The following is a 21,153-nucleotide window of genomic DNA, read 5'->3' as shown; positions in this document are numbered from 1 at the left end:
TAATAAATCCAGTAATGTGCACAACTCTTCTATAATAATATTTTGTTGTATACCCAATTGAATATTAGCTAATAACCCATTTTCTATAGCGATGTTTGAACAAAAATTTAAATAATTTTATATTTTGTTGAATTTACCTGTATTTACCTGTAATTAAAGTCACTTTGTGACAAAAATTTTGGTATAGAATTGGTTGAGAACCTTTCGTTAATTTATCTTCCAAAAATCACATTAATATGTTGATAAATAAAAAAAGTTAGAGTTGTTTAACGAAACCAGCCTAAATTTATGATTATGTTAGAAATTAATTGAAACACATAAGGGGTGTAATTTGGTTAGAAATATGGTAACGAAAGGGTTAAAGCACATATCTAAATGGTGTCTGGTGTATGTTAAAATATGGTTCACCCTAAGTTGCCATTTGACTGCTATTTCCCTCTCTTATAAAGGTTCTTGGAAAATATATTGTGGTTGTAATGCATAAAAAATCTTTTTCGTGTTTTATAATTGCTTAGTTTGAGGAAAGTCAGTGTCAATAGCCTTTGCAAGCCTTATTTCAATTATTATCTAGAATTTGTGTACGTGTCAAAGTTGATTGATCCCTACGCTTCTTTGTATTGGATTTGAACTGATTTTTGAAGCTCAAAGGGGAATCTTAGATGTAGTTTTGACTTATTTTTTATGTGCAGTAACCATAACAGATATGAAGTTTACTAATGGCTTCAGTTGTGTTGTTCATAGGTAATGAAGATATAGTCTTATCTGTATGTCTAAATTAATGATAGTGACTTGGTGTTGTAAGAAAGACCGGATTGTCTTTGAAGGCTGTTTTCAAGGTTGCGGTTTATGGAAGTGATGGAATGTTTGGTAAATTATTATAAGTACCAGCAAGTACAAATTGAAAACTGGGAAACATGAGTATACAAGTTTAAAAAATAAGAGATGGAAAGAGAACTCCATCAGCACAGGCTGCTGTGTTGTCTGGTGTAAAATTTGATGTAAGAAGTGGGCTTTGGGTAGGTAGTAGAACATGAGTGTGGAACTGAATCCATTTTGCATTGCATGCACAATGTGATGTTAACTTCAGGAATATTTAATGAGATTGACTGGTTGTGAAGTGGTTAAATAATTTAAATTAAGGTACTTTGTGGCCATGCTGGGATACTGCTACTACTTTTTTTTCCCCCTTTTTCTTCCAGCTGCTCCTGTTTCAGCCAAAGCTCCTACTCGTCAAACAGCTCGTCCTGCAGGTGCTAATCAACTAGATAACAAAAGTGAAGATCTAAGGAAGCAGGTTTGTTTAACCCCTTTGCATTTAAACCAACCATCATATCCAGCCAAAATATTCTACTTGTTTTATCTTCATACTGGCCTTTTGCATCTACCCTACAATGTCATTCTGAAAATAATCTCCTTATCAAAATCTCAAAGCTATAAAATAATACATGATTAATTTTAAATAATGTGAATACATAAGCATTATATTTGGAACAGTAATCTGAATACTAAAGGGTTACAGTTATACCATAGCTTGTGAATCGAATTTTGACAAAATGTAATTATATGAAAGCCAATAATGTGTGTGGTGCATTCTTTCGTTCAGTCAACTGAATTCCTCTATGTAAAATTAAAATGTGACTGAATATTATTCTCTACACTTGTACTCTTAACATAATCTGTAGGGTCAACCAGCTCAACCCTATATGACCAGACTAGACCTTTTAAATTACTAGTAGGATCAGTCCAGTACTGCAGTGTGTAACAAACCAAAATCAATACCACAAGGCAGTCTTTATGATACTCTAACAGTTCCACCAGTTTGCCACCTTATCACCATCATGGTTTTACGTTAGCTTTCCATGTTGGTATGGGTTGAATAAGTTTGTCACAGTCTGGTTCGGTTTTTATTTGGAATTACTGCAAATTGTAAAATACTTTCCAACAAAAACGTCTTGCATTCGGTTTCCTTTCAGTTATGTTTCTTTATGCCCAAGTTAACCTTGCCTCTCTCTCTTTATTAGGCTAATAAATTGAGCTAGACAAATCAACTAAAACCTTTGAACATAAGATCTCATTATGATTGCAGCCCAATAACAATATGAGGGCCATGCTTGCAGAAGTATGGAGAGATTTTTTTCTCTGTTTATTGATACATATAGACATGGCTATCTGGTTGCTGTTGCTTCACAAACATAGTTTAGAGTTCATTCTCATTGCATGGCACTACAGTCGTCTTCTATCGTCTCAAGCTAATCAATTCCTTGCAATTGAAATTGATAAACAGAATCTTTTATATGTTCCTTGTATAACAAGGTCACCTTATCGAGGGTGTCATTGTTTATGTCTGCCATAAGAACATTTCTGGCCGTTGAGCAGTTCATTGTTTCAAAGGACTAGGGAAATAACTACTTCCTTGGAGACAAAGGTTTGCAGTAAGAAAGTTATTCTACCGTAGAATTCTACCTTAACAAATCTCATGCCAAAAACAAGTGAATAAAGATGGTGACTGACAGGTGAATTTTGAGATTCTTTTGTCATTGAGTACGCTTCTTTATATGATTGCATTTCTTCTGAGTTAAGACAATGACTCTGCTAACTTCAGTTAACTGAATGCTAAATGTATCAGGTCATCCCATAAGTTCTGTCCGAATTTTGAATAAAGAAAACAAGTGATCAAATATATTTAATTGAAATTTAATCATCAATGTACTTATCCTGATTATCTATGACTTCCTTCCATCTATTTACAACCTTTTTAATCCCATCAATGTAAAACTCTTTTGCTTTCAAAGTGAAGAACTCTGAAATGTCAGTTTCCACCTCCTCTTGGCTTACGAAAGTTATGTCCCCCAAATGATTCTGTAAACTACGAAACAAATGGTAGTCTGAAGGAGCAAGGTCGGGAGAATAAGGTGGATGAGGAATTTTTTCCCAACCAAGCTCTTTGATCTTCTGTGATGTGATCTTTACAATGTGGTGTCACACATTGTCCCGATGAAACATCACTCCTTTTCGATTCACTAAAGCGGGTCTTTTTTTCTTCAAAGCTTGCTTCAAAAGCTCTAATTGCTGACAGTAGACTTGAGCATTGATTGTTGTTGCATTAGGTGGTAACAATTCAAAGTGAATTATTCCTTTGCAATCCCACCAGATAGAGAGCAGAACCATTTTCTATGAAGTTTCCCTTCTCAGTTGTGGTTGAGTTTTTTCCCTTTTACCAAGTCACTGTTTACGATGCTTAACATTTCAATAGAAGATCCATTTTTCGCCGCCAGTCACAAGTCGATCCAAAAAGGGTGAAATGAGTTTGCAAGAATGGAGAGAAGAGCAGATGTCAACTCTGGATTTGCGGTCGCTTTCGGACAATTCATGAGGCACTCATTTTTCAACTTTAGGAACCTTTCCAAGTTGTTGAAGATGACGATGAGCAGTTGTATGGTTTGAACTAAGCTATATTGCAAATTCTTCAAGGAGCTTATCATCAAACTCAACTCTGTTCAATCTTCATCTTCAAGGCTGAAATCTCCACTTCTGAATTTTGCAAAACATCTTCTGCAAGTTCTTTCATTCAAGCATTCTTTCCCATAAACTGAGTATATGTTTCGAGTCGCTTCAGCTGCAGTTTCCTTTTTTGTACTCATAAAGCATTATGTGCCTCAAATGCTCTTTGGATACTTCCATGTTAGAAAGGGTTTTAATCAAGGAAATTTTAATTCTTTTATTCTGTAAAATAATATTTAATTAGTTTAAATGTACACAAATGCATAAAAATAATTTTTAATTCCATTAGACATTTTAAAAATCAAAGTCGGACAGAACTTATGGGAGGACTTGATAGTTTGTAACTTCCACTTTCGTCTTTGTTTTATATATATAGAAGCGTTGAATGTGTATCATATTGTACAGACAATACTCCACTATAAAATAATTTGCTACCAACAGGAATCCCCACTTGGCAATGACTGTTGCTGCTGATACAATACGCATCTGATGCTTCTAAAATCAAGATAAAAGTTTGTTTACATACGTTGTTGTTGCATATGTGTGTATACTGATGATGATATATTCTGAATCTTTTTTAAATAGATTGCAGATATGAAAATTGCTGCTGATGGTTTAGAAAAAGAGAGGGACTTTTACTTTGGAAAATTAAGAGCTATTGAAATTCTTTGTCAAGACCATGAAGACGATACTGTTGTCAAGGAAATCATGGATATATTGTATGCTACAGAGGTAAACTACATGTTCCTTTTACAACAAAAGCAAACTCATGTTTTCACAATTTTCAGTTTTGATTAGCATTTCCAAGCCATGGATTGATTACCATCGTTTTAAAAAGAAATAAAGTGATATGTCAATGCATGTAGTTGATCTAGTCCTGAAATGTTGAAATAATGATTTGTTCAAGTTTTATAGTTTGTAGTTTGATGTAAATCTTAATTTCTAATAGTTTACATTATGAAATTTGAAATGTTACAGATAAATCTTGTTACAGTTTTTAATTAAAACAAATGTTAATTTCTTTTCTTTTCTTTTTTTTTTACTGGTATTTCCATTATTAAAGTTTTAATTTCAGTTTCACTTTCAGCATTTTTTTTTCTAAGGATATTTTTTCAGTATTGTAAGCAAATAGACTATTCCCATTTTTTCTTAATCATTTCAGTTCTTTTTTTTTTTTTTTCTATTACACCATTTTTTTTTTGTTCAATTATAATTATAAATATTTTTGTTTCAGGATCTTTAAACAGCAAACAACTTCAATCTTTTTTTTAAACCAAAACTAAAAAAAAAAAAAAAGCTTGAACATGCCAATTTGATAAAATGCATTAATCAGTGTTGCTGTCTCAGTTGATATTCGTTTTTTGGTCTTAATGGTTTTAGACTCAATATAAATCAGTTGCAAAACTTCTTTTTTTTTCTTTTCACCCCCTATTAAAACTTTTTGTCCAGCTTTGTCACTGTTGACTTTTTTTCACACGCACCACTTCCTTCTTTGTCGAAGATTATAAGTTCTTCGGTGTATGCCTCTTTGATACTAAATGTCTTGGAAGTTTACTACTGATTTTTTTTCTGTTTCATCATGGACATTGGTTATAAATTACTATCACATGGACATTGGTTATTCATCAGTATCACATGGACATTCGTTATCCATCAGTATCACACTTCCTGTTTCTCATTTGTCATTATCACTATCATTATCACACTAACAATAGCCTTGTTATATCTCGGGCCTTTCAATCCCTGCTTCTTATTATTTACTGTAGTTAGTTTTATTGTTTGAAATCATACTTCATTCACAGTTCAGCTCAAATTTAGTTTCGCTTTTATATTTTATTTATTTTGCCTTACAATAAATGCTTTAACTTGCACTTAAGGCTTAACTTTTAGTATTCTCCATACTCCTGCATACCAGCTATATCTCTGCATAGTTTTATTATTGCATTTGTTCTTTTTTTTTTTCTTTTTTACTTCATTGCTAATTAAGCTTATATTATAATAGTATCAAAAACGGGAGTAATTATTGCTATTTATGGGACTGGACCATTTAAAATTCTATGATTTTCATTTAGTGTGTTGCTTGAGGGTTTTCACAAAAATTGAAAAGACTTTGATCTGTGTAATCAAAGAATAACAGACCCAAACAAGCCAGACTCCACTGTAAAAGTAATTTCTTTGGAATTCAATGCATTTTACTGTATTTTCTACCAATAGAAATCCCCACTTGGCAAGTCTGTTACTACTGATGATGGCACATTCTACCTGCGTACATTCTGCATATTCTTATATGCAATTAGGCATTGGTGTTAGGAAGGGCAACCAGCCATAGAAACTCTGTCAAAAGAGACGTGGACCCCAGGCAGCTCTCCAGCTGGTCAGCTACTGTAAAACCATCTAACCCATGTCTGCGTGGAAAACAGATGAGATATATTTGGTATATGTCATAACTCATATTAGATTTATTTTCTAAATCTTGGGCATTTGTATTTGTGAACTTCTACATCCAATATTTTTTCCAGTGATGTCTAATTTTTTAATTTTTTTTTTTTTTTTGTTTAAATTTTATGTTTGCATGGACTAAAAGCTTCTCTCTTAACTTTAGTTTATATTTTTATTTTCTTTACTTTGTCTTCAGAGTCGTTGAATTGATTTTTCCCTCCCTACTTCTAACGGTGTTTCATTGAGTTACCTGTCAACCAAGTTCTCTAACAATGGCTGAAGCATCTGATGTATCAAGATTTGTTTGTGTTTTTTTTTTGTTTTTTTTTTCATTACTTGTTCTTACTTTTTTGTTTTTCTTTTTTCTTTTCTTTTCTTCGTTTTTATCCCTGGCAGATGTCAGAGTAGATGGTGCCCGATGTTATGAGGACAAAAATGAAATTGATAAGTATGTTCTATTTTCTCAAGAGTGCATTCTCGGTGTGATTTCTAGGCTACAGTAATGAAAATGGAATTACTGCAGTTTATATTATCAGGAATTAAATAATGCCAAAGTATTGTCTCAGTAGCACGTCAGAAGAAGAAAAATATCTATTTAGTTGTCCCTATAATTCTAAAAAGTAATAATTTGTTAATGTTAATAAAGATTACCTAAAATTTGGTTTTCACATTTCTCAGATTATTTCTGTTCTAAAATACTAAGTGGGAGACAACCATCTTGACTAGGCTTTGGTTGGTAATTTGATCACTTTTGATGGTGGAAATTTTATTGCACAGCCACATCATTCCCACTGGTTTCTATTTCCATTATTCATCTGCTTAGTATGACCATAATAAAAGAAATCTAAATGGCAGGATTGTGAAACTAAGGCTTTCCATTTCTATTTAAAACACATTTTTAACAACTTTGCCACTAGCTTTTGAGGTCAGTTCGAAAATGCCAGATTATATATATATATAAAAAAAAACTTGTTTTTCATTTTGATTAATCAGTGCATATGTATTCTTTTGTGGCAAGGAACAATGCATGCATTTGCCTATCTCTGAAAACAAGTTTGTTTCTTTTTCACATAAAGCTTTTAAAATGCTGACGGTGTGCCATAACACTTTTAGTGCTTTATCCAGTATTTTAAATTGAAAAACATTAAAAGAAAGAGAAACAAACATTAAAAATAACCATTATCAGTATTCAAAGGTAGGTTGGTACAAGCTTGCAATTGATGATGGGAAATAAAATTCTTTTCAGTAAGTCTTGACTAGTCAGCAGAAAGAAAACCTAAATAACATAACACAAAATAAAGTACAACAACATTCAAGAAATAAATTCATTAAAGTTTCCTTTGACAAGTTCCAAATGAGCTTTTAAGTATGAAATATTTTACATTTAGGTGTTTCTAAAACTAGCAGTGTTGTTTTATAAAGATGGCATTAGATTAATTTTTCTCTACATTTAATACAAATAGTTATGATGGATCAAGTGTAGATCCTTTGCATTTGTGGTCTTGTGTGTTTGCCAACAATGCTCTAACATAGTCAATAGAGATGTACTTATTGGGAAATGTCTAATTCTCATTTAAAACATAGCCATGATGCTCCAGAACACCTTTTGTATGCATTCAAATTAGTTTCTGTCATGCTGATCAATTGATGATTTTTTAATAGTATTAGTCTTTTAGAAGAATTTTGATAATTTTTATATCATTGCTGTGTTGATAAAAATCTATTTATCTTTTATATAAAAAACAGTTATTTATTTTAGCTACTCATTTTTAAAGTGACAGAAGTTAATATCTGCTTTAGTCTTAATAATTATATTTTGTATTTCAACCAACTCCCTAAGTCAAATTTTTTATTTTGATAGGTAGCTCTTCAAATTATATGTGCTTATTTTGGTCCTTGCCAAGACATTAAACTGCATCCAGTGGCAAGGCTCTTGCTCAGGAATTCTAGAGTTTTGAGGAATGTGGAGTTCTCCCTTTAGTCAGCACTAGTCCCAGATCTGCTCTCACCTAGAGTAGTAGAATCTGTCATGGTTCCCTGGTCTAGTTTAAATAACAGAAGATAATCTCATGGCCAGATCATGCAGGACATAGAAGAGGACTTGCTCCTGCCCACTTCACACAGGCCCACTGGTCTGGTGTGTGGACATGTCCTGATGTAAGTGAACTAGTCCCCCTATCTGAGGGTTAAATACACTCTATCTCAATGTAAGCTTTGGGAAGTGAAAGATTAGTAAACCAGCAGAAAACTGCTATTCTCTTTTTCCTCTCCCGTATAAAAAAAAAACCCCCATTTATCTTCAACTTTATGGAGGTCTACATTCACTTCTACCTGTAAGAATGCCACATGAAAAGAAAGAGTTTACTTATATGAAAGTGCAGTCTTTTTAGGTGGGTTGTGTGGCTAACTTCATTTGGCCCCTCTATCTTTTCTTAGTTTCATTTAAAACATTAAAGTTCTCCTAGATTTTCTTACATACATCCATCTTATCCTTCCAACTGCAAAATGCCCAACTCATTGCCAGTAGAAAGAGCTGTTTAACAGCTGTGAAATTAGGGGTGGGAATGTTTTCAATCATCTTTCCCAATTGTTTGTGTTATTTCATCTCATGTCCATTTTTACATTTTAATTTTAAATTCCATCGAGGTCGACTTTCCCTTTCACCCTTTCAAGGTCGAATAAGTACCAGTTTAGCACTAGAGTTGATGTAATCAACTCTACTGTAGGCTCAAGGCCTGAAATTTTGAGATAGTAAAGATTACTATTAAATTATTTGTACTCAAATATTGGTGTCTCTTATCCACATGTCTGTTGGATAGGTTTCAGCCAATAAGTAGTAACTCAGTAATTCCTACCCTGTTCCAAAATACCTTAATACACCCCATAATTCTATTTAATTCTTAAAACCACAAGATAAAAAGTAGTCCTTGAAACACAAATATAAATGTTTTTCATGGTGTATATATTTCATATTTCTAGATTTGAATACAAGGATCTTATTGTGTGTGTATGTGCACATTGGCCCATAATATAGTCTAGGAAACTAGTAAAAGAACTATTTTAATTGAAATATTTGATATTAATTACATTTTGGCTCATTCTTCCTCAACTTTGCCGTTTGTTGTTATTGCTTCCCTTTCCTTGTTGTGTGCTTTGTTTTGTTTGTTTGTTTTTGTTTTCTTTTTACTTATCAGTCCATGAGAATGTTTTTGTTTAACTTGTTTGCTTGTCTGTCTGTTTAAATCCCTCCCCAGTTCCAATTCTTTATTAAATGTTGTCGCCAATCAGCTTCAGTTTCAATCTTTACTGATTGTTGTGTTTCAATACAGCTGTTTTTAGAAAGTAAGTCATGACATATAGACGGAAGGGGGATCATCTGTTTACAATCATGGCTACAGTTCTTAGACATAACACTGCTAGTGTTATCTCCAGTTCTTTTATAGGATGATTAAATTCATCAGTGTTCTTAAATAAGTGTTTTATTGTCAAGGATGTTTTTTTTTTCTTTCTATCTTTGACTTCTGCAGACTAACGGTCTAATAATTCAACTAAATATATTAATAAAAAAAATTGTTGCTTGTTTGCTTTTCACTTGCTGTGTGATTTTGTTTTTTCTTTTTTATGCTAGCGATCAACTACATTATACCTTCTTACGTTCATGTGTATATTAAGTTTACACATGCATGTTTGAGGCCTCTCCATTCTTTTTCATCATATTTTTATCATTTCACCTTTTCATATTACTCTTTTTTTTTTTTAACCTATTACAGTGTTAGCTTTCAATTCTGTCCATTACATCATATTCTATAATGTTAATTTTGACAAGAAACCCTTCTCAACTGTTTCAAAACTGGACTCATTTTCCCTTCCCTGTGTTTTAGTTTATACACTTATTTGTCTTTCAGATATTAAAAGTCTTTTAAATTTCAGGTTTCTAAATTAAATACTGATTAATTACTAAAACTTTAATGATTATCTTCCATTTTAACACATTTTGACAATAAGTGAGTACTGTATTGAGTCCTGGGACTCATGGGGCTGGTTACCAAGATCAGAATATCCCTTCTGGACCAGACACCAGCCCATTGCTGAGTTATGCATTTACAGCTAATTTGCCTGCAACTATGTGAAATGAAGTGTTTTGCTCAAGAACACAACATAGCACTTGATCCAGGAATTGAAACCACAATCTCACAATAATGAGTGCAGTATTTATTTCCAATCCATTGCCAGGATCTTTTAAACAATAATATTTCAGAATGTTATCATTTTAGTGAAACCATGGGGGTAGGTGAATATCATATCAATTTATTTTTTCATTTTGCACTTCATTTCTTATTATTTGTGTTTCTGCTTTCACTTCTTGTAGCAGTCTAGCATGGTTTAACTACAATATAGACCAAGTCACTAAGGTTGACTCTCAATATAGATAAAGCTGGTTATTAAATGAGTAAATCTTAATTCCTTCTTTCCTCCTTCCTCTCCTCCACCACCTTGCCTAGAGGAAAGTATTCATGGGCTTAATGTGCAATCAGTGCAGATGACATGCTGAGGGAAATAGTTCACATGATGGACACTACATGGATAAATCTTATGTATGTAGAGAATTAGGCTTAACCATTTACAGTTTTACTATTCCATAGATTACATGAAGATAGTTGAAGTATAACATAGTAAAAAGAAATAAGAGAAACTATTCAGGTTGTAATTGTAAGTTTTCTAAATATATCTATTTATATTACACCTGCATTTTATTCAAATGCAACTCTAGTAGCAAAATTATTTTTACTTGTTTAAATTAATACATTATTACTGTAACTAGTTTTTGGGAATACATTTTTTGCAGTGATTTTTTTTCCTTTCTTTCTCTCTAAATTTACAATAACTAGTTTTTCTCAAAAAATTAGTATTTTTGTTTTCAGCTCCTCTTGTAGCCAATTATAGAAGATCTCAATTCAGATTGTTATTTTGTAACTACAATTTGATGAAACATGATAAATCCATGCTGTTAATTACAGCTAGCTCTTACTTAGCCATGGTTTTGATAAACACTATATTATTGCAATTAAATTTATTGTAACCTTCTTTTGTTTTATGCAGTAATAAAATTTCATTGCCACACTTCGAAAATGACATGCAAACTGCTCAGTGCTTTTGAAATATTAGCCTGATGCCTACAAGAAAATAAATTATACCACTGTTGAAAATGTTAATAAGAGGTTGAAGAAGAAGAGGGACAAATGTGTTCATAGAAGAAGGCCAAACTTGTTCAATTGGCTCTTGACTTTTTTTTTTATCTTTCTTTTTTTTTTGTAAAAAAAATTATTTCTAGTAAATAGCTTTTAGTTTCCAATATTTATTTATAATTATTCTCATTGACTATTAAATTTGATTAACATGGTTTTGATATATGCAGGAACATCAGGAAATGAATTTGTTGCTTTAAAGCAAGGGATAGCTGTTTTCATCAGAAACTTGGCAACATGCTTTTCTCTCTTTATAATATAATGTATGCTTTTAATGTTGTCATATATATCCATGTTACTCATATGATTGCTTTTGTTCTGAGAAATTGTATTGTCGATGCTGCATGTATGGAGCCACTAGAGGTTGGCAATGTCTAATATTGTCCTAATATCCTAATGTTTCAGGGAGCATGTTTGTTTTATCCCATGCATGGATTATGGATTACATACAGTATTTCAATTCCTTGGAGTGCATTATATGTACATGTATTTGACAGTGTTGTATCTATCTGTCTCCCTCTTTCTCTCTCATATTTTTGTGAACATTAGATAACGAAGCAACCAAAGATATTACTCCATCTCCTTTAAAGTATACGTGACAAATTGTTGAATTTTGAATTTGCTGATGCCATATTCTTGGCAGTAGTATCTGTTTTTCTCTCCAAGTCTTTAATTGAAATAAAATATGCATATTTTAGAAACAGGAAAGCTTTTTTTTTTTGTTTCCTAATTTTTTAAAAATACAAATGAATTTTGAGTCTTTACAATTTAACATCTTACTGTATGTAATAATCTACAGTGAAGGGTATTTCTCAGCTCTAGCATTTCAGAGATGGGATATCATTTTCATAGTGTTTCGTTAAACTTGACTTTGAATATGCAGTTAACCGTGAAATAATAGTTGTTATGGTTTAAAATTAGAGAGATATCTCCCCTGGGTTTTACCCTGCTAGATGTTACAAGACACAGCTTGGACAAATCCACAGAGAAGCAATGTGTACCACCAACTAAAATTCAAGTGAGCTTCTACATGGTTATTGTCTCAACCTGCTTGAGATAGCAAAGCAGGTTTCTCTCAAATCTTGCTCTTCTATCTTAAAAGTGACAGACAAAAACGTAGTCCTTGATAAACTGTAGATGAAATAAGGTGTAGTGATCACAGCTGTGGTGTTTTTAACTGAAGAACTGATCTAGTGTTAGAAAACTACCAAACAAGACTTAAGTTGACAAATAGCAAAGAAAATTTCTCTTTACATATGTTGTAGATTCAATTTGTTTCCTGATTAAACATCACTTAGCTGGCCCCTTTGTTACTTTTTGTGGGGTCAGCCCAATTGTAAGCATTTGAACCAGGTTTTTGTTTTGGGAGTAAACTTCCTCCTGTTTAAACCTTTGAAAGTTGGGCCTATTGCTTTTCAAAAGAATTTATTGAAATATCTACTTCATATACTTACCAGGTTTTGTTAAATATTTTCAGTCTACTGCTTCCTCTTTTTCTTTCTCCCTCCCTCTTTCTCTCATCACATTGGCTAATTGTGTAAATGTGTTTATAAGTATATTATATATTTTATTTTTAGGATGGCTTTGCTGCACCAGATGATGATGGATTTGCAGACAGTGCAGATGGCAATGTGGAAGAATACTAAATGCTCACATCTATACTTTGGAGAGCAAAAACAAAATTTGAACTCATTCTTTACTTATTCTCATTGGAAGATATCAATTCACAATCCCTATGTGATATTTCATTGTGAGTGGGGCCCCTTTCAGTCGCAGCAGTTTGATATCCTTTTTTGTCTTCAATGTCATCAAAGGGGCTAAAGTGAGCTAGCATCTGGAAGGGGTCTGCTGCTACTACTACACATTACCACAACCTGAAAATATTGGGCTTTCCGCTGTAACCAGAACTTGGCCAAACCTCTTTCTCTCTTTCTCTGTCTCTTGTACACAGCAACTCTAACTCTTTACTTCTTAAAGACAATGACTGCTTCTCAAGCATTTTCTACTTTCCATGAAGCTAAATGTAAATCCGGCTTTGTTCTTGTTACAATCAAAACATTATTATTAATATTATTATTATTATTAATATAATTATTGAGTGGCTAAAAGATTCTCATATAAAACAGTTTGCAATGAACCTTTGATAGCCATCTGCTCCTGTGTTTATCAGCAGGAGGTGGTTACTATATGGAATCATAGAGATTGTGTCCAATTCAATTTTCAATTTAGATTGGGGAGTTTCTAATTCTGAAAGAGATATTGAGTTACGTAGGATCTCTCTCTCTCTCTCTCTCTCTCTCTGTGTGTATGTATGTATATTTTACATGTGTAACGTGCGTTTGTGGTTTTTATGTGCTTTACTTGATTGTGGTGTAAATGTAGAGTGTGCTAGAGTGTGAATGTGCTGGGTGATGAAAGTTATTCCTAAGGTTCTATGGAGTTTGTATCATACTAAGGTGACTAACTCTTCAGTGAATGTTTGTGCTGAACATTTGTCACCTCAATATAATACAAGCTAGGTTTGAAGTGCCTGCTACTGCTTGCAAACACAAATATTCCTGTATAATAATTAGTATATGAACCCTCGCACTTCAACCAAACAAAAAATAACTATGAATATAAACCCAACAACTTAACTCCACTTTTCAGCAGTACTGTCTTCTCATTCTCTCCCTATGTCTGTGTGCCTAATCTCTTGGCTGTTTGCTACCTGTTAATGTTGTCACTCTGCTTTGTGTCTGAAATACCTAATGGCAATTCAATATCTTGTAAATTAGCTTCCCACTATGCAAAGTTCATTAAAGGCATCATTAATGTTCAAGGGGGAGGTGTCTTTTGTTTCTTTTACCCTTTTTTTTTTTTTTTTTTTTTTTTTTTTTTGAAATAAAACCTGAAATAAGACAATTTTTAATTTTTTTTTTTTTCTCATTTAACAATCATGTCTTTCCTTTTTAAAAATAAAATAAAATAAAATAATAGGTTTCTGCTATTATTTCAATCAAAACATTTCAAAATTTTAACTGTGTTTAAGAATCATTAAAGGTATCTTTGAATCTGACTTTTTACTTCTCATAATCTTTCTCACTGAGTTATGTCTTTCTCTCACACACGTGTTTTAATTTTCAACTCTCTCTCTCTCTCTCTCTCTCTTTCTTCTGCTCCTCTTTCTCTCTCCTCTCTAATCAATTATACTGTTTTTCTTTTTCTTTTTTTATTGCTCTTGCTGATGTAGCAGTCAGTTGTACATTATGTCCTGTCATTTCAGTTCTCCAGACAGATCAATAAATCAAATCTATAACAGCCATTTTCTTCCTTTTTTTCTTTAATCTTATTTACATCAGCTGTGCTAGGCTTTCCATGTGCTTGAACAGTTGGTATAAATATGCAGTCCAATGGTATTTTACACCTTCTTTTCTATCACATATGTAAGCTTCAACAAATTCTATGTCAAGTGCTCAGCACTAACTTTTAAGCTCTCATTTCTTCCTAGGATGATGATCTAGTTCTTATAACAATATGTAGATTGGGAACAAAACTTTGGAATTGAAAGGCCCTAAATGTAGCAATGATTATAAAGATTTAGTAAGGAGGAAAGACAAGACCTTTCTACATTAAGGGGAATGGGCATGCTTAATGTGTAGTAAAAGAGTTGGCAAAGATTCTCTATGCTGTGCCTTGTATAAGCAGTACTGATAATGTAGGGGTCACCGGCAGAAGTGTGATTCAGAGTATATGGAAAATAGATTCACTCACATGTTTGGAAGGTTCCCAAGAAGTAGCTGATGGCTTCTGTTATGTAAACAGCCTAATTGGTAGTGGGGGGTGAGTATTCTGAAATCATAGGACCAAGAGTAAGAATGGGTTGGAAAAGTTCAGAGAGCCTTTACTGTTGCTGACAACAAAGGCTTCTTCAGTGTTAGATGTGGGTCTTGAATGCAGAAGATTTGTGATGGCTATAAGGAAATAAAGCTACGTTAATGTTCCTGAGAGACTGTGCTACAAATTAGATGCAGTGTGCATGAGAGAAGACTGGTGGTTGACAGCTGTATAAAGGAGGGCTGGCACTTGAAATGAATGAAACCTGTGTAAGAAAGAGACTCAGATGTGGGATGAAGTGGTGAAGATGACAATTAGCAGAACATTTCTTTTGTGCGCAGAATTTCACAGCCTATAATTACTTGCACATGCTACACAAGTCCATGGCTGTATGGTTAAGAAATTTGGTTCCCAACTGATTGGTTTCTGGTTCAGTCCCACTGCATGCCACTTGCCCTCTGCTATAACTCCCAAGCCAATCAAATCCTTGAGTGAGTTTAGTAAACCATGTGATAGTTGCAAATGAGTGTCACTATCATTTATTTCTAATCTTCCATGAAAGTATGTCTGATCAAAGGGAAATATTACCTTGTTTAAAAAAAAGGGTATCTGGCCCATGCAAATATGAAAAAGTGGATATTGAAATGATGAAATACTTATAATTCCTGAGCAGATTCAGCTGGCTAATTTAGTATATACAGTTCCATGAGTAATTCTAATTAGCAAGACCTATGATTTTTTATATTTCTGTCAGCAGGTGCAGCATTTAGGTTTTTTTAGTCTATACTGCAAGCACCTTCTCTCTCAAATGTCTCAAGACATTCAAGCAAAACTTATTATTGTCTGACCATATGGAACAAAATCTTTGATGATACATTTTCTAATTGAGGAAAATGAGTGGCATTCTTACCTGTTCATTGTGGTCATGGCAACGATCAAACTGAGTTCAGTACCTTTTTTTATTTTGCCATTGTAGATGCACGCCAACAATTTGTTACATTTTTTTTTTTTTTTTCAATGACTGACTTCTTTCTTTTTCAGGTTTTCTATGAAATATATTACATGATCTCTGTTCCTTGGAGTTGGCTGTTCTCATCTCCCCATTTTACTCATATTTCCACCTCTTGGTAATCCTTAGTGTGTCCAACCACCCTTTCTGGAACATTGACACTTTGGAATCTTCCCCCTGCAACAGCTTAAACAGAACATTGACATCTCACCAGTCACAGAGGCTCTAAACTTTCCTCATGATTCAGCCATGGGCAAGTGTCTTCTATTACACCACTAAGCCAACAAATGCCTTGAGTGAATTTGGTAGAAAAACTATGGAAGCCCATAATGTATATATATATATATGTGAGTGTGAGAATGTGTGCCTTTGTGTTTATGTTCCCGACACCACTGCTTGACAACAGCTGCTGGTTTACATCCCAGTAACTTAATGGTTTGGGGGGAAAAGAGACCATGAAAATAAGTATACCAAACTTAAAAGATTAAGTGCTGTGGTCAATTTATTTGATTAAACCCCTTTAAGGCAGATTTGTAACACAGCTGTAATCTAATGACTGAATCAAAATATTAAAAAAAAAACATGACATTAAAAAATTTGTGGCACTTTGCCATAAGATGTTACAATGACAATTTATTTATTTCTATTGCTATACTTCTTGAGGGGATGAACAGAAACCAATTAATAAAACGCTTAATGGCAATAAAACCTGTAACACCTAGTCAAACTAACTGAGGCTTAATTATCATAACAAAAGAATGTTAATGCTTTTACAATACCAAACTTGATGAACCAGTTATTAATTATATTTTTGGAATCTTCACATCAACATAAGGTTTTTCATAAATTACAGCATAGCTTATAATAGTAAATTTCATCAATATTGCTTTAGCGTTCACCTTTGTATGCTTTGAGGAATTGGTTAATGCAAGTTTTCTACAGCCAGAAGTCTCCTTCCTGATGCCAACATTCACCTTCTTTGAAGTAGTAGTAGTAGTAGTAAGAAACTCTCAAGGGAGCTGAACAGCAGATCTTCAGGGAAGAAACCCCACTCAAACAAGTGTCTCAGCTCTTAACTTCTTACACTCTAAGGAGCCAGTCTAGGTCATGAATTCTGGCTACTAATGGACAGAATCATAAAAATATTCAGAATAACAATAAGCCTCTCTTTCAACTACTGGTATCTGCAGACACTTTTTAGCCACTTGGAGATTTCATCTAATTCTAACTCCTCCCCATTGGCTCAGCTTTCAAACATTTTCAGACATTCCCCATACTGGATTACATTTGTGAAACAGCCAAAAGTATTGAGCTTACATGAGAACATTCAACAAATTTGCAAAAGATGATGAAACCCAACATGAATTATAGATTTAGACAAGACTTCGAGCTGAAACACAAGTGTACATAAACCTGATTGTGATTTTACTAATCCTTAAAAAGCAGTGTTTTATTTATTTTTTTATCACTTGGTTAGAGGGAACAGCAGCACCCATGTTATTTTACAGGGCCTCTGTAATTAGTGGGAAGGAAGCTTTTCTTAAACTAGAGATAGGGCTCAAATGTTTGTAATATAGTGAATTCTGCTAAAGATCAGGTGGTGTTAAACTGGATGCTGGATTAGGTTCACCACCCAAGTAGGCCACAGTAAAATTCAAACAATCATCAGTTTTCTGTTGCTGTGACAAGATTTGTCCAATTCATTTGTTGTTGTTGGCACTCCGTTGCTTACGACGTCGAGGGTTCCAGTTGATCCGATCAACGGAACAGCCTGCTCGCGAAATTAACGTGCAAGTGGCTGAGCACTCCTCAGACACGTGTACCCTTAACGTAATTCTCGGGGATATATTCAGTGTGACACTGTGACAAAGCTGACCCTTTGAATTACAGGTACAACAGAAACAGGAAGTAAGAGAGAGAGAAAGTTGTGGTGAAAGAGTACAGCAGGGTTTGCCACCATCCCCTGCCGGAGCCTTGTGGAGCTTTAGGTGTTTTCGCTCAATAAACACTCACAACGCCCGGTCTGAGAATCGAAACCGCGAGTCCACTGCCCTAACCACTGGGCCATTGCGCCTCCACTTGTCCAATTCATACTAGCATGGAAAAATTCAATCAGTGCAGTGAGGATTAAGCAACTTAGATAATGTTGAAAGTAACTCATGAAAACATGTATGGTAACAAGTCATCAATTCCTACTAGCCATGTATTTCCATCCTATCAACTGGTGATGGTACTTTTTTATATCACACATTGCTTATAAAAGCTTAACCCTCTCAGACCTGGGTCCCTATCTAATGTTACCCTCTACCTGGCCTGCTGAGCAAGAAAATAAATAGTTGCATACACAGCTCAGAAGTAACATCATCATCATTGTTTAACGTCTGCCTTCTATGCTAGCATGGGTTGGACAATTTGACTGAGGACTGGCAAACCAGATGGCTACACCAGGCTCCAAATTGCAGGCAAACTAATGAACAGAATCACAAAAACATTTAGGAGAATAAAAATAATAGACCAATCTCTCAATTACCATATTTGTTGATTGCAGTCAAACTAATGGACAGAATCACAAAAAAAATTCAGAATAACAATAAGACTATCTTTCAACTACTGGTATTTGTTCACCTGAATTGCTGCTTTCCTCATCACTTTCATCAGTTTGATTATCTAAATCACTCATTGTCTGCATATGGGTTAAGCTCTTTGTCTGAAGAATAAATATCCTCAATGACTTCTTCTGTAGAGAGTCTAGGTCTTCCTCATTTATCAAGACAAGGTACTGGGTTCATCGCATGCCTGTTTCATCCACAAAAGAATTTCTTTTTTTTTTTTTCTGATTAAAAACGACACGGGTGACCATTTAACAAGTCATAAACACACTTGACTACAAGGCTGCAACGTGATCGGTTGTCTATTTTTAGTATTTTATTTTTCCATGTGCTATTCATTACCACTTTTAAGGGAATCTGGTAGAATTTATGCTCAGACTCTTCCTGCTATACCAGAAACACAGTGCAATAAGTTTAAAATTAATACAGTAGGTGAGATCCTTACCAGTGCTGCTGGACTGGCTCCTGTGTAGGTGGCATGTAAAATACACAGTTTCAAGCGTGGCCGTTGCCACTACCGCCTGACTGGCCTTCGTGCCAGTGGCACATAAAAGCATCCACTACTCTCGGAGTGGTTCGTGTTAGGAAGGGCATCCAGCTGTAGAAACACTGCCAAATCAGATTGGAGCCTGGTGTAACCACCTCGTTCACCAGTCCTCAGTCAAATCGTCCAACCCATGCTAGCATGGAAAGTGGACGTTAAACGATGATGATGACAGAAAACTCAGTTTGATAAGTAGTTTTATATTTCTTATTAAGCCCTTCACTCCATCCATCTGGAGCTTGAGGCCAGTGATGACCTTCCTCCACTGAACTGCCTCTTCTACTTCTCCAGTTGAATCCCTGCTTTTTCACCTCTGTCCCAGAATCCCAGCACATTTTCTAGAGGGAAGCCTTCTCCTAAATATTGTTGCATTTTGAATAGTGATCAATTTTGTAACATTTTTATGGGGAGAGGTGTTGGTTCCAGGAAAACCAATTTTTACCTCTGGGAACAGGTGGTCCTTATTAGTCTAGCTTCTATCCCTTGATCTGTCCAGCATAGGAAGCTTGACCAGGAAATCAAGCTCTGCTAGTATAGCTTTCAGAGTCTTTGAGGCATATAAGCCATCACACCACGACGACTAAGCAATAAAATAAGGTTAGTTGGTCAGACCAAACATGAAATGATTAACATGCTCAACCATTTGATATAGATTATTTTCTCACTGACAGTTGACAGCAGAGCCCTGTATTTTAAGTTACACAAAGTGGGAGTCCAAGCATATTACATCACCTTATCTATCTGGTTTTATCTTTGCTAGCTTGTGTTAACCCTTTAGTATTCAGATTTCTTTGTCTAATGTAATGCATATTCATTCACATTGTTTAGAATCATGCAGTATCTTGTAGCTTCAAGCTTTCTATGATGTGATTGTTTAGTTTTGGAATGACATTCTATAGTAGGTATGAAAGGTCAGATATGGATGGTTTAAATGCTAAAGAGTTAAAAACAAAATCTAAGATAAAATAGAACATAGTAGAAACAGTCAGTGTTATAGCTATATACCATTGCTAACAAATTTGGAAAAGAGGTTCTCCCTCGGACAACTAAAAGTCTTTGGGTGCTACCTGAAACAGACATTTCTTCATGTAATTTTATCCTCCTTGTGAACTATTTCTTTGTTTCATTATTATCTGCCAATATAGACCATAACTAGTTTCTTTAGCTTTTACAAATGTTAACTGATCTCACTAGAGATCAGCTTAAGAAATCAGCTTAAGAATATTTTCAAGGTAAAAAATAAAATTATAATAAATAACACACACAAGAAGAAAAAACAACGCCCAAAATGTAATAAAAAAACTAAATAAAATAAAATAAAAAGAGAAGCAAAAACAGATTCAAAATAGTTAATGACCTGCAAAATACATTTTTTTATCTTTATTATAATGTTCCCCCACCCAATATCTTTGATACAAAAAAATATTCTTCAGGTCATAACAGCTACAACCCGATACATAAATGTATTAACTACAAACAGAAGTTCTAAATGAAGCTGAAAAGAGTTAACAATTGCAAGAAGCAGGACATGCTAGAAGAGTAAACAGCATTTAGAGCTGTTCATACTATAAAAATGATTGGACTGTTCATTACAGCAAATGGCAGACATCTACATAGCCTGGCTGGTCTTCTACCCAGTCGAGTGATTTCCACATGCCTTTATTTTTATATATATATATATATATATTCATACACACACACATACATGAGAGTCTAAGGATTATCACTCTATAATGAGTGTCTATATGTTGTATGATATAATTATTAATAATGATGCATTAATGAAAAATTCATATCCAACTCTAATAGTTGACTTGTGGAAGGAATTTTCAATTATTTCCAAGCACTTTGCTAATGTTAAATGATTGCAAAGCTAAGGTGATTGTGTGTATAATATACATATATATACACCCCCACACATACATGTGTGTGTGTGTGTATATATATATATATATATATATATATATATATATATATATATATATATAT

At 33.9% G+C, this 21,153-nt stretch overlaps 1 protein-coding gene across 2 annotated transcripts in view; it reads left to right on the top strand.

The window, feature by feature from the left end:
- The window catches only part of LOC106876197 (microtubule-associated protein RP/EB family member 1), a 36,514-nt gene extending 22,026 nt beyond the window's left edge, over window positions 1–14,488 (top strand). The window contains exons 6-9 of one of the 2 annotated variants that reach the window (XM_014924640.2): window positions 1,200–1,294; window positions 4,087–4,233; window positions 6,337–6,388; window positions 12,764–14,488. In XM_014924640.2, the coding sequence (XP_014780126.1) occupies window positions 1,200–1,294; window positions 4,087–4,233; window positions 6,337–6,348 (254 nt within the window). In that variant the 3' untranslated portion in view covers window positions 6,349–6,388; window positions 12,764–14,488. The remainder of the gene's footprint in view (window positions 1–1,199; window positions 1,295–4,086; window positions 4,234–6,336; window positions 6,389–12,763) is intronic. The other variant, XM_014924639.2, reaches the window with a different exon arrangement.
- Window positions 14,489–21,153: the final 6,665 nt, after the last annotated feature.

The sequence above is a fragment of the Octopus bimaculoides genome, chromosome 9 (assembly GCF_001194135.2).
Source record: "Octopus bimaculoides isolate UCB-OBI-ISO-001 chromosome 9, ASM119413v2, whole genome shotgun sequence".
In the NCBI taxonomy this organism is placed as follows: domain Eukaryota; kingdom Metazoa; phylum Mollusca; class Cephalopoda; order Octopoda; family Octopodidae; genus Octopus; species Octopus bimaculoides.
This window is presented reverse-complemented; position numbering and strand designations above follow the sequence as displayed.